The sequence below is a fragment of the Panicum virgatum genome, chromosome 7K, assembly GCF_016808335.1.
Source record: "Panicum virgatum strain AP13 chromosome 7K, P.virgatum_v5, whole genome shotgun sequence".
Classification (NCBI taxonomy): domain Eukaryota; kingdom Viridiplantae; phylum Streptophyta; class Magnoliopsida; order Poales; family Poaceae; genus Panicum; species Panicum virgatum.
In genome coordinates, this window is record NC_053142.1 from 5,983,422 (window position 1) to 5,997,583 (window position 14,162).

The window sequence follows — 14,162 nt, forward strand, 5'->3', positions numbered from 1 at the left end:
TTTTAGCTGAGTGCAGTATCCATATGAGGTGATAAAACATACATACTTGCAATGTAACAATGCGCACTGTTAGAGCATTTTCAAATTGTTGCATCGGAATGGTGAACCTTGTCTCCCAACATCCACTGGGTTTCTCCAACTCCATAATACGAACCTCAAATTCATCAACAGTATAAACCTTTTGGAGGTCATCACCAACTGTAAAATCGTTTTCTATGTGCAGACCCAATTCTTGATCAGCCATAGAAGAAAGAACTTGATTTAAGGGGCGAACAACCTGCAGCAAAATAAAAAAAGGAACCTTACTAAACAAATATATCAACAGACAACAGCCTGACAAGCACAATCAAATATAGCAGTAAACAGGTAACAAATAATGGTTTCAACTTCTTGTTGAATTACACACAAACACCATTCTAAATTGTAAGTCGTTTAGGCTTTTCTAGATACACACTTTTTACTATGTATATAGACATACAATTTGGAACAAAGGGCGTACTACTTACAGGAACAGACAAATAAGACACTACAAAGGAACAGACAAATAAGACACTACAACACTAACAGGAACCGACACCATGAGACAGTACATACTACATCCAGGAACAAACCAAAACATAGTACTTACAGGAACAGAGACAATAAGTGGATAGAGGGACTGCTCTGCATAATATGTGACCTGATGTGGGGTGCCATGCAAGGGGACCTACAAAAGCGCAATGAATAAAACCTCTGTATACAAGATAAAACCCTTTAAATAATGTTAATGTATAGTATGTGTACATGAAAACTAATTTTACCTTTTGAACAGGCCAGTAGTTGTCATAGTTATATGCTGACGGCAATTGACATATCTTCAGAAAACCCTGCACCTCATAATTCATGAATCTCAAATGATTTTAAAATGGAAGCAAAATAAGTATCTAAACCCTACTCCATTTTGCTAGGTTTGTCCATGGCCTTGGGGAAATACATTTGCAATGTTTGCCCATTGACGACATATATTGACAGTTGTTGCAATGTTTTACACTCATTACCCTTAATTTTAAAAGCATTGAACGAGATGATATGGTTATATCATGTTAAAAATAGGGGTGTGGATTGTCATTTCAAATTGATTTTTTCTTAGAACTCATACTACCTCGGTCCAATGCGTGTGGTGGACATCATAAATAGAGGGAGTACTATGTTAAAAAAATGCATATCTAAACAAAACTTTACCTGAGATGTAACATAAATAAGGCCACGGCAACAATTGACATTGTGGAGAACGGTAAAGGCTACAATCGGACCATCACATAACTGCAAAATATAATAACTATTTAAAAGAAGAAAAATAAAAGAATAGTTCAACTTGTATGTAATTCATATTTCCGGATAACCTAAGGAAAGACAATCAGCTCAACTGGTAATATTTGAGACGTGTATTACATAACAATTAACATGATATATGCTTTTGAAGATGAAAGAAACAAATTATAAATTCTGATGGATTTAGCACTTCAGTCCAGTGCAAGTCTAAGAGGCTGGGGCATAAGGACCATATGAAATTGAACAAACAGTGAGAATAGTTGACAAGACCTAATTGAAAAAAATGCAAGATAACTTTTCTTTTTGTCCAATAGGATTGTGGAATGAAGATATAAGTTCAGCAGATTAACTGAGTTAGATTCTACTCAACAAAAGAGTGTTATTGCTTCCTAGACATGCAAGAATATCAAGGAAAGAATTGCATCTCAGATACCCAAAAAAAAGGACACTAATAGTGCAGCATTTGATACCTGTGGATGCACCCGAAATCTTTGTCGGCAAACAAAAACCCAGGTTGGCCTTGGGCCACCAAGAAATAATCCCTCATAACCTCCAACATTATTGAAAATTGTTATTCTTGGTCGTGTAAAACTTGATATGTCATCTCGTGATGAGATATCAATTGAAACGCGATGGAATCTCAAACTTCTGAGTCTTGAATCACTGGCATTGTCAAGATCAGATGAACCATTCGGTGACAAAGGAGCCCGATGTGCATTGCTTTCAGAACCATCATAACAATATGCATGGTAACATAACAAAGTCCCATCATTCAATAATCCAAAGAGGAACGGACAACTGAACTGACCAGACCATCTATGCATTGCAAGCTCAACTATCTTAATGTTATTTGCTTCCTCTTTCTTCACAGAAACAGTAGTAGCATCTGGGACTCCAATTACAGCATCCTTAGCATGGGAAAGGTCATCTGACAAAATAGCTGATCCAGAAACAAATCCTTCCACAGAGAACACACATTTAAAACTGGGCACTTCAAAAATTCCAAGTTTACCGCTTTCAAAACAAATTATGCAATATATATCTGACTGATCATGAGAAAAACCATCATTGCTATCAGTAGCCTCTCCAATACCACTGGATAGCCATGCATCAGTACGTGCCTTTCTAAGCCATGGCTCAGGGCCTCTGTCACAGTAAAGTGTACATGAAGATATTCGCTGACTTGAGCTTGCAAATACAGTAGGCGCATTGATAGAAATAGTACAGTTAGAATGATCTGCATCAGAAGAACATAGCAAGTATTCAAGCTCCTTTTTAACAAAAAAATGACAAAAGTACAGCGAACAAAATAGAAGTTTCCATGATTTCAGTTAACTGGCAATGACAAATACATGGGCCATGAATTGAGCAGGTAGGCCACCCAAAAAAATCTAGATTAAACCAAATAGCATAGCTTCTATTTAGCATTAGGGAAATTCCTCAGGGTTCTACAAGGGGAAGAATCAAGTATATTTGTGTAAAACCAACTTTCAGTGCTAATATGTGAACAGTGCACAGTCAAATACCTGCCCTAAACCCATCAGAATTCCATGTGGCACAGATAAAAATCGATTGAAAGCTAATCATCAAGAAGTCAGGTTAACACTGGAGTATGGATTCTTCTGATGCACAACAGAGTAGCATGAAAGAAAAATAACCCAACTAGTGGATATACGTATACCATACCTCCTACAAGAAGTCGAACGGTTCCATCAACCATCTTCAAAAGAACATATGGATCTGCAATTGAAGCAGATGCCGCTGCAACTGGCTCAGAACTCAATGAAGATTCTGAACTGTGCATAGTGAAGTTCAGTTCTTGCGTCATGAAGGAACCATCAAGCACACGAGCACCCTTGGCATATACCTGTATGACACGTCGCCTGCAAAAATTCAAATAACATTACGATGATAAAGACAAAGTTCTAATGGTGTTGACCATTCACCATTTAGTAAGTGTAGGAGAGAATAATGAGATGTATTCCTCCAAACCCTAGAAGGGTGGGATATATAAATCCTATACATGGGCCTCTATACATGGGCTCACATATACACCAACACCCCCCCGCAGTCTGAACTACCGGCGCAGCGGTGTTCAAGACTGGACAACAAAAAAGCCAACACCCCCCCCCCGTAGTCTGAACTACCGGCGCAGCGGTGTTCAAGACTAGACAAGAAGAGAGTACAAATAGAGTACAAAAGGCAAATACCCCCCCCCCCCAGCCACAACTAGCCACCGGCTACGTTGAGGCTGGAGCGAAACTCCGAGAAGGTCGAGGAGGGCAGTCCCTTGGTGAAGATGTCAGCAAACTGAGAGGTAGTCGGGATATGGAGTACCCGAACATCGCCGATGGCGACTTTGTCGCGCAAGAAGTGTAGGTCGATCTCCACATGCTTCGTCCGCTGATGCTGGACGGGGTTGGTGGAGAGATACACGGCGCTGACATTGTCGCAGTAGACGAGCGTGCTCTTGGCGAGCGGGCTGTGGAGTTCCGCCAAGAGCTGTCATAGCCAGGACGCCTCCGCCATGTCGTTAGCGACAGCCCGGCACTCCGCCTCAGCACTAGAGCGGGAGACAACCGGCTGCCGCTTGGACGACCAGGAGACCAGGTTGCCGCCCAAGAAGACGGCGTAGCCGGAAGTGGAGCAACAGTGTCCGGGCAGCCAGCCCAGTCAGCGTCGGTGGAGACCACCAGCTCAGCAGAGGACGAGCGGTGAAGCACCAGGCCGAGGTCCATAGTGCCACGGACGTAGCGGAGGAGACGCTTCAACGCGGCAAAGTGACTCCGGGGATCATGAATATGGAGACAGACCTGCTGAATAGCGTAGGTGAGGTCCGGCCTGGTGAAGGTGAGGTACTGCAAAACACCAGCCAGACTCCGGTAGGCAGTAGGATCAGCCACCGGATCAACCAGATCAGCAGACAGCTTCGCCTGAGTGTCGACAGGAGTGGAGCAGGGCTTGCAATCAGTCATCCCAGCTGCTCCAGAATATCGAGTGTGTACTGCCGCTGGTGAAGAAGAAGACCAGACGAGCGAGGCTCAACAGTGACGCCCAAGAAGTGGTGGAGCTGACCCAGATCCTTCGTAGCAAACTCCTGCTGCAGAAAGGAGATGACACTCTAAAGCAACTGCTGACTGGAGGCTGTGAGCACAATGTCATCGACATAGAGCAGCAGATATGCAGTCTCATCCCCACGGCGGTAGATGAAGAGAGACGTGTCAGACTTGGCCTCGGTGAACCCCAATGTCAGCAAGAACGTGGCGAACCGAGAGTACCAAGCCCGAGGAGCCTGCTTCAGACCATAGAGAGACTTGTTGAGTCGGCAGGCCATATCCAGACGACTCGAGTCCACAGATCCCACTGGTTGAGAGCAGTAGACAGTCTCTGACAGAGTGCCGTGAAGAAACGCATTCTTCACGTCCAGCTGGTGCACAGGCCAGGAGCGCGAGAGCGCAAGCGAGAGGACCGTGCGCACAGTAACAGGCTTCACCACTGGGCTGAAGGTCTCATCATAGTTCACACCAGGTCGCTGAGTGAACCCCCGGAGAACACAGCGAGCCTTGTAGCGCTCCAGTGTGCCATCAGCCCGACGCTTATGCGTCCAGATCCACTTGTCAGTCACCACATTGCAACCAGACGGACGCGGCACGAGGTCCCACATTTGGGTGGCAAGAAGAGTCGCGTACTTCTATTGCGCGGCGCCAGTGAGGATCCGCCAAGGCGTCGCGGACAGAGGACGGTACCGGAGAGACCCGCGGCTCTCCCTCAGTGGCGGAGAGAGTCGCGGCCTGAGACGCCATCCGCCGAGTCACCATGGGATGGATATGCCGAGGATCCCGTTGGACGACGGTCGGGTGGTACACCGCCGGCTCGGCTCGAGAGGGAGCCAGTGGAGGCGGCGGCGGCTCCAGTGGAGGCGTCGCAGGAGCCTCCGGAGCAGGAGACGGCCCCGATGTCGGCACCGAACGACGCCGGTACACCTGCACCGGCTCAGCGTACCGCGGCGGCGCCGGTGTCGGCGCCGAACGACGCCGGTACATGGCTGAGCGTACCGCGCAGGTGCAGGGGAAGGCACTGGGCCGTGCGTGGCGCAGCAGGAGACACCGGGGCCGCGCGTGGCGCAGCAAGAGACACCGGATCCGCGCGCAGCACGATCGGAGGTCCAGGGGCCGCGCGTGGCGCGACTGCGGGCACCGGGGTAGCGCTCGGCGCAGCAGGAATCATCGGGAACGGTGCCGTTGTACCGGGAAAACCTGCAAGGAAAGGACAGACAGGAAAAGGTGGCTGAACCACCGGGTCAGTCGGAAACAGAGACTCCAGCTCGGAGCTCGGGGTCAGGAGAAGGTGTGGAGGAGGTGGAGTAGGGGAAATCCGACTCGTCAAAGACGACGTGTCGGGAGATCAGGGCGCGGCGAGAGGTGAGGTCAAACATCGGTACCCCTTGTGGTCAGGGGAGTAACCAAGGAACACACAACGAGTCGAGCGGGTCGCCAGCTTGTGAGGAGCAGTGGCGGAGGTGTTAGGATAACACGCACACCCGAAGACCCGAAGGTGGTCGTAGCGAGGAGGGGTACCGAAAAGAGTGGTGTGGAGTGGGAGCAGGAGAAGCAGTGGACGGAAGACGGTTGAGCAAGTAGGTGGCGGTGTAGAGGCTCTCAGCCCAGAAGCGCGGGGGCAGAGAGGCCTGGATCAGAAGGGTGCGCACGACGTCATTCGTCGTGCGAATCATCCGTTCAGCCTTGCCGTTCTGAGGAGAGGTATACGGACAAGACATACGCAGCTGAACACCCCGAGAGAGGAAGAAAGAACGGGAGGTGGAGTTGTCGAACTCCCGCCCGTTGTCACACTGGACGGCCTTAACGGTGAGGCCGAACTGAGTGGACACCCAGGCAAATAAGTGGAGGGTGGGGAAGGTCTCAGACTTGGCGCGCAAAGGAAACGTCCAAGAGTAGTGCGAGAAATCATCGACCACCACCAGATAGTACTTATAGCCAAAAAGGCTAAGAACAGGAGAGGTCCACAGGTCACAGTGAATAAGATCAAATGCATGCGTCGCATGCGAAGAAGAATAAAAAGAAAAAGGGAGCCGAACATGACGACCGAGCTGGCACGCATGGCAGAGAGGCTCAGCAGGAGCCCTAATACCAGGAACATCGGTACTACGACTGAGCTGAGCCAGAAAGTCGCGGCCAGGGTGACCAAGACGGCGGTGCCAGGTGGTGGAAGATGGCGTCGCGGCAAAAGCGGCAGACCAAGACGGCCAGGGCGAAGAAGAAGGCGAGTGGTGCAGCGGAAGAAGGAAGACGAAGGGTGTAAAGGGGCCCCGTGCTGTCACACCGGAGTAGCGGATGCCGGGAGGTCGAATCCTTTACAGTGAGGCCAGAAGAATCAAACTCGATGGAACAAGAATTGTCAGCTGTAAACTGACGAATGTAAAGAAGGTTATGAACCATCTGAGGAGCAACAAGGACATTGGGAAGACGAAAAGAGCCACGTGCAGAACCCACGGCGGTGACAGGAAGGCAAGACCCATCACCAACTATGATGGAAGGAGGACAAGAGGGGTGTGGGGGTCGGACAGAAGAGAGGATAAAGGCATCTGGGGTGGTGTGGAAGGAGACACCCGAGTCGGCGATCCACTCGGTGCTGACCGGCGGCGTCAGCCCCATGGCGCTGAAGGACTGCGCTAGTGCGGCCTGATCCCACCCCCAGGCCAGGTCGGCTGCTGGCTGGACTGATCGGACGGGATCCAGAACGGCGCGAACAGAGGAGCAGCACCGGCGAACATGGCCACCAGCTGGGGCTGAGGACGAGATCCCCCTGACCCTGAACCGGCCACATCGAGAGGTGCCCTGGCCATGGGGTGCTGAAGGATGGCTAGGGCGTACATCCAGAGCCAGGAGCAGGAGTGGGAGCCGGAGTCGGAGTATCCCGACGGCCTCCACCAGTACCACCACCACCACATCCGCCCCGACGACGACGCTCGCGGCCTCCCCCACCCCCGGTCTGGCCGGTGAGAGGAGCACAAAGGAGGGGGTCGGTCGGGTCGATCCGGGGTCCAGATCCAGAGGGCGAAGTCTGGGTTCCAGATCCAGAAGGCAGAGCCTGGTGGGAGGACGAAGCGTCGTGCTTGGTGAAGGGGACGACGGGCTGGACAACCGCCTCGGCGACCCGGCGAGTGAGAGCGTCGGCCGCAGAGCGCACGCGCTCCCAAGCGAGGGCAGTCGCGCAGACCCGCTCCTGGGCCGCCGCAGCCTCGGACTTGGCAGCGAGGAGAGCCGCGGCGAGAGCGGCGTCGGCCGTAGCAGCTCCGGCGACGAGGGGCTCCTTCCCGCGGAGGGCGGCAGCGGCGAATAGCGCGTCCGCAGGGGCACACCCAGGTCGTGCCATGGAGGAGGGCCACCTGTGCCAGCCGCGCGCGCATGGACAGCAACGGCAACGCCCACGCCGGCCGCGGGGGCCGCAGAGGCACGTCGCGCCAGGGAGGACCACCTGCGCCAGCCGCGCGCGCATGGGCAGCAGTGGCAGCGGCAAGGGGCACATCGCGCCAGGGAGGAGGACCACGTGCGCCAGCCGCGCGCGCATAGACAGCAGCGGCAACGCCTGCGCCGGCCGCAGGTGTCACTCCGCGCCAGGGAGGAGGGCCACCTGCGCCAGCCGTGCGCACATGGGCAGCGGCGGCAGCAGCCGCAGGGGACACGGGGGCCGCGACGGGAGGCGCAGGACCCACGGGGGCAGGGGCCACGGGGGCGCCCGCGGGAGGCGCAGGGCCGGTGGCCGCGAACGCCGCGGGGCCGCCGCGCCGGCCGCACCCGCGCCCACGCAGGCCGCGAAGGTCGCGTGGGGCGCAGTGCCCGCGGCCGTGCCCGCGGGAGTCGCAGGGGCGGTGGCCGCGAAAATCGTGGGGGGCGCAAGGGCCGCGTGGGTCACGGGGACGGCCGCGCCCGTGCCCTCGCCTGCGCCGGCCGGACCCGCGGCGGCATAGGGCGGCCGCACAGAGCCCACGCCAGCGCCCACGGCCACGCCGACCCCTACGCCACAAGGAACGGCAGCAAGGGCGGCGGCGGTGCCAGCCTGGGGCCACGGCCGCACCGCGCCTGAAGCAGGGGAGGCGGCGGCGGCGCCCAGGGGCCGCGCCAGGCCGGGAGCAGGGGATGCAGCGCCGGGGGAGGGGGCGCCGGGAGCAGAGGGCAGGGGAGGGAAAGAGAAGGGAAGGAGGGGCGGCGCCGGCGGCCGGCCGGCCATGGTGCCGGCGGCGGCGGCTACAGCTAGAGGAGGAAGAGAGGAAGAGGGAGAAAACTAGCTGATACCATGTAGGAGAGAATAATGAGATGTATTCCTCCAAACCCTAGAAGGGTGGAATATATAGATCCTATACATGGGCCTCTATACATGGGCTCACATATACACCAACAGTAAGGGATCATTTCGATACATAACTCTACAAAGATGCAAGCCAGTAATGCCCTTAAGGTAAATAGACGATCAATAGACAACAATGATAAAAAGAGTTGCATTATCCTCAAGAGTATGGACATCTGGCACTAAATTTTTTTTTGAAAAATAAGTCCATAACTCTGGTTGGCTTCATGATTCATCAATATATATGTACAGAAATGATGCCTCCCTCATCCAGAGCGTTGTCCTCTTAGAGACCAAGATGATGAGAATATTCAACACATTCTTACATCTTGTGTATTCGCACGATAATTTTGGTTTGCTGTCCTACAGCCTCTGAATTTAGCACACCTGGCACCCAGCAGCAGCATTGTCTCCTTTGCTGAATGGTGGAGAAGATCTTGGAAGAAAATACATAAGCAACATAGGAAGGGTTTCAACTCCCTTTGTATTCTCGGAGCTTGGATTCTATGGAAACACAGGAATGCTTGTGTCTTCGACGGGACGTCTCCAAATCTGCAGCGGGCGCTCTAGGCTTTCAAGGAAGAATCACTACTATGGAGGTTCTCTGGGGCTAAGGGCCTTGTTGCCTTGGACCCGGGAAGGTTAGTAGAACAAGTGTAGGTTGATAAGTGTGAGATGGTCAGGTCCTAGTGTCTTTCTTTTTGTAACAGCTCTAGCATGTTTCTGCAGCCCTCTCTCCAGTCCAAGGAGAGGAGCTGGACTCTGTAATTTGGACCAACCCTTTTTTTCCTCTTAATATAAAGATGCGCAGCTCTCCTGCGTGTTCGAGAAAAAAAAAAATATGTACATCACATTCATAATCTAGCAAGAGTAATTGAAGACTAAATATATCTCTTTCCCCGTCAACCTGAAAGCGTCACTCTTCTTTAAACAAACACTGTCAAATATTTCAAACTTTGACCTTCAAATCTTCAAAATCATATAGGTCGATGGATGTAGTATTGATATTACTAGATTCAACATGAGACATACTTCCGTACTATCTAAATCATTTTAAAAAATAATGCATATTCATAAATATTGTTAGCGCGCCCCACCTAACCAACCCGACCATAAAACCCAGGTGTTATAGTGGGAGGGGTGGGGGCTTTTATCCATAGTCCATCATTCCCCCTACGGCGTGCGAGCCCGGCGTAGCCCGCAGCAGGTCTCAGCACACGAGAGGCGCAGGGGAAATCGCGCAGCGGAAATGCGTGGCCGGGTGGGTTTGAACCCTGGGACCTCGGCTCTGGTACCATGTTAGCGCGCCTCACCTAGCCAACCCGACCATAAAACCCAGGTGTTATAGTGGGAGGGGTGGGGGCTTTTATCCATAGTCCATCAAATATTATTAGTAAAAGTCTGATATCGATGACCATGTCGAAATGGTCAGAGGGAGTACATTTATAGACAAACGTTGAGCCCATATTCAGCAATAGTGGGTACAGTTGATTCCAACAAATTTCTATTTCGAAGTTCAATGCACAAGACAAAAGAAATTTACTTGAAAACAATTTAACTTCAAAATTTTAGATGCTTTCAGGTAAGGAAAAATATTTCCATGAAAGATTACAACCGAAAAAGGCACATCAACTGTCTTCTTTCACATTGGCATCAAAATTTTAGATATGAGATTAATGAGAGGACTGAGGAGAGCAGGTAGAAGTGAGTGCAAAGACATAACTTTCTTACTATTAACCTAGAGCTCCAGCAAATTGGCTGCTAATTTCCTTTTCTGATATCGCTCTCTGAAAAGCTAGCGTTGGTGGACATTAAAAACATTGGATATGATTGATGCTGCTATCAATGTCCTGTCACCTTCCTTGCAGTCCTTCCCTTTGCATTAATTTGAGCCACCAGAGGCCCTCGCTGCACCACCAAAAGAGCAAGCCAGAGGGGGCCGATGGATGAAGAGGTTGAGGTATGTAGCAATTTGTCCATTTAGGTTATCACAGGGATGAGGTAGGATCTTGGCCAAGTGTTCAAGTTGTGCTACCTCCCAGGCTTAACATGCCCAGGAGTAAGAACATTTTGTTATCAACAGCTGTGGTAATGCTAGTTTTTACCAAGAGAACCTGGTTAATTTGCAGCACTTGCTACTATATTTGATCATTTGTTGCCACTTCAGACTGCCAAAATTCACATGATATTGGCCTTGATTAGAACAGCGGGTCAAAGAAGCGCTTCGCAGCGCACCGAGAAGACGACCCCTCCCTGCATTTCGCATCTGACCCGTGTTTGACGCAAACCTTTCTGCAAGCTTTCCTCACTTTTCTTCGTCATACTCGACGCAGACGCAGATCCAAGCACAGCCATTGATAAGGCAAAAAAAACTAATTGGTCTATCTTGCAATTTAGGTTTCAAAACTCCAATAGAGCTAATTCATAATTATCATTAATTGAATAACCAATACAGTGTAATGGTAACTAATAAGTTTAATACAATATAGCAAAGCCATCGCAAACAGTCACCAAGAACCAAGGGCTGCAGGTCTAAACAAGGGTCAAGGGGAGTAGTTCAGAATGAATGATCCCAACCAATCCGAGTCACCAATCGCTCCACATATGCATGCACTTGTACAACAACAATAAGTAAAGTGACAAAAGAAAATGATTTGATTAGCAGTGGGCCATACCTCCCAAACAAGTTACCAGCAGCAATTGTGCTTGCTTGAACATTATAATCAACTGTTTCAGTAACTTCTCCTAGATCATCACCTGTCTGAAGTACCTTTGAAACACAATATTGGTGCACAGTTAGTAATTCTTTTGTCAAGCGAAATTCTCAAGCCAAATTGAAATGAACTATATGTGAAATAGAAAAATCAACAAGTAATAATTTTTTTTAAAAGAATGGTGGATCAACCCAAATGGAAATGAAACATACATAACTCACCTAGCGAATCAAACAAGTAAGCATTTCGTCAAAAGAAATTAGAGGATCAAGCCCAGTGGTATAGCATATATTGTCAAACACCAAATCAATTATCCTTAAATTAAAAAACTTTAACCATACTTCCGTATCACATGATCGTATATGGAAAAACTGGTTTTAGAGACAACAAGATGGCAGTGCATCTACTTATACGGAAGACAGGTAACTATGTATGCATCTTGCTGGGGATAGAAAATAATGATTAAATTTAGGGGTGATTTCTTATATGCAACTGAATAACTTCATATGTCGGTCGCATGCTACAGATATTCAAGGGCCCATGTTCAACCACACAATAAGTGACATACCAAATATTCAGTGGCGTATAAGAAATTAGTCCTAAAATAATATTCAGGCTAAGTTTGGGGGCAATTTCTATATGCCAAGGAATAACTTTGAATCCTAAAATAATAATCAGGCTAAGTTTGGGGGCAATTTCTATATCCAAGGAATAACTTCGAATGTTGATCAAATTCTATTTATGTTTCAGAGACCTTATGTTCAACCACACAATGAGTGGCATAATTATGTAGGACTAAATTGCACCCACCATACAATAACTTTTATGGTCCTATCACTTTGGTCCAACAAGTTGTAAAACATGCGAATGGATGCGTGAACTTATCAACTGTGTACATGCACAGTCATATGTGCACAACGAGCGTATTTTGCCTGTAGCTTAGGTCATAACTATTAATTTTAAGGTGGAGGAAAAATGCAAAATTGACGTCCCTGAGCCCTTCATAGCCTAACTCTACCATTCCTGCAATGCACTCGGTAAGAAATTGGGCAGGGCGGTAGCTCGGCAGTTAGCAAGCAAACCTCTACTCTAACCAGTTGTCTAGACACTGAAAGGGCATCATGACGTGAATGGAAACAACAAAGGGTCCTTACCGTGTCCCAATGCTCCAGTCCTGCAAGCCAAGCTGGTCATCACCACTTGTCCCTGCATGCCAGCCACTGCTAAGCTGCAACTGCAGGCGAGGTCTGCACCCAATCCGTGTACAATAGAGTTGTTTTGTTTTTTAATTCTTAGTGATTAGCGAGTTGGTTGGGTCCAATTCTCAGTAAGAGAAGATGTGGATAAAAAAATGGAAGTTGTGATACGTGGAATCATATTTGTTTTCTTATTTTCTGTGTTGAGTCGGTTGGGCAGTTATGAATGAGAGAAAATGTGGTTAAAAAATAATATAAGCTGGGAATTGATCCCAGGACCTCCTAGAACAGATCACTGCCGTATGTGCGTGTCCATCTATACTTATTATTACACCTACACAACAATAACTTCATTAAATTTTTAAAACACAACAGAAATTATTTATTCAGTTAGAAGCAAAAATGATGAAGTTTTAAAACTTCAATGAAATTACGTTAGGGGCATAAAATGTGACCGTACAAGCACACATGTGACAAGTTCATGGTTCCGTTTGCATGTTTTGTAACTTATTGGACCAAAGTGATACAACCATGCAAGTAATTGTATCATGGGTGCAATTTACTCATTATTGATCTGTTTAATGTTCATGGGCTTATGCAGCATGGATAGGATCTGGAGCCAGGCCAGCCTAAGCATGTCTCCACTACATTGGGTTCATGTTTGGTTGCATAAATTAGTGAAGCCTGGTTTAATTTTGTTGTGATTTGTTTCCTTGTATCTTGGTTGGCATCACTTCATCTTTCCAAGCGGTGAGCCGTCGGCCTGTCACCTCTCTTCTCTGATTTTTCTCCATTATGACCTTGACGCTCCACCTCCTGTGCCACATCCACACTCGCACATCCTAACCCGTGCCGCATCCACACTCGCACATCCTAACCCGTGCCACATTCACACTCGCACATCCTAACCTGTGGCGCACCACAGCTGTTGGGCTCAGCCTCCTAAGCCATCCTCTGCTGCAGATTTGTGATGGACACCAACACCCACGCCGGCCTCCACGCACATGGTCCCACATGGGTGGTGCAAGAGATGGCGCCGCTGGTGAGGATAATAGGAGGAGCGAGCTCGAGTTGTGCAGCACATAGAGTAGCCCTTGGAAGCTGTTGAAGCCGGCAAGACTAGCGTTTGTGGCCGTAGGGGTTGAGTTTGAGATCCTCTAGATCCTAAGGGGCCGTGGCTCAGCTCCACCTACACGACGTCGAGACGAACCTAGCTGGGGGCCATCCCCTTTTCACTGTCAAGACCTCCAGGCTCCTTCGTTGGCTTCTCCTTAGTTGAAGAGATGCAAAATTGCAAACCATGTCCTTGTTTGGCTTCTCGTTGTTTGTAGATATGCAAATCAAGATATACAAATCAAATGAATTTGGATGGACTTGGTTCCATATTAGCCGTAGTTTATGAAGCTGCAGCAAGAGCAGTGTATCCCCGCATCCACAAGCGCACGGTAGTCCACCGCGACCATCGCCTCCCTCGACGCGGAGTGCGGATAAATCGAGGTACGCCGCTCCTCTCTCGCGGTCGTAACCTTGAGCTACAACGAATCAAGGTCCACCGCTCCTCTCTCCCTATCATTAC

The 14,162-nt window shown here is 49.4% G+C and overlaps 1 protein-coding gene across 2 annotated transcripts in view; it reads right to left on the minus strand.

The window, feature by feature from the left end:
* Window positions 1-14,162, minus strand: part of LOC120639669 (probable cleavage and polyadenylation specificity factor subunit 1) — a 38,732-nt gene that overhangs the window by 8,156 nt on the left and 16,414 nt on the right. For both annotated transcript variants that reach the window (XM_039915531.1, XM_039915530.1), the window contains exons 15-21: window positions 11,352-11,446; window positions 2,998-3,194; window positions 1,782-2,548; window positions 1,222-1,302; window positions 801-866; window positions 629-706; window positions 47-277 (exon numbers count right to left, since the gene is read on the minus strand). In XM_039915531.1, coding sequence (XP_039771465.1) covers window positions 47-277; window positions 629-706; window positions 801-866; window positions 1,222-1,302; window positions 1,782-2,548; window positions 2,998-3,194; window positions 11,352-11,446 — 1,515 coding nt within the window. The remainder of the gene's footprint in view (window positions 1-46; window positions 278-628; window positions 707-800; window positions 867-1,221; window positions 1,303-1,781; window positions 2,549-2,997; window positions 3,195-11,351; window positions 11,447-14,162) is intronic.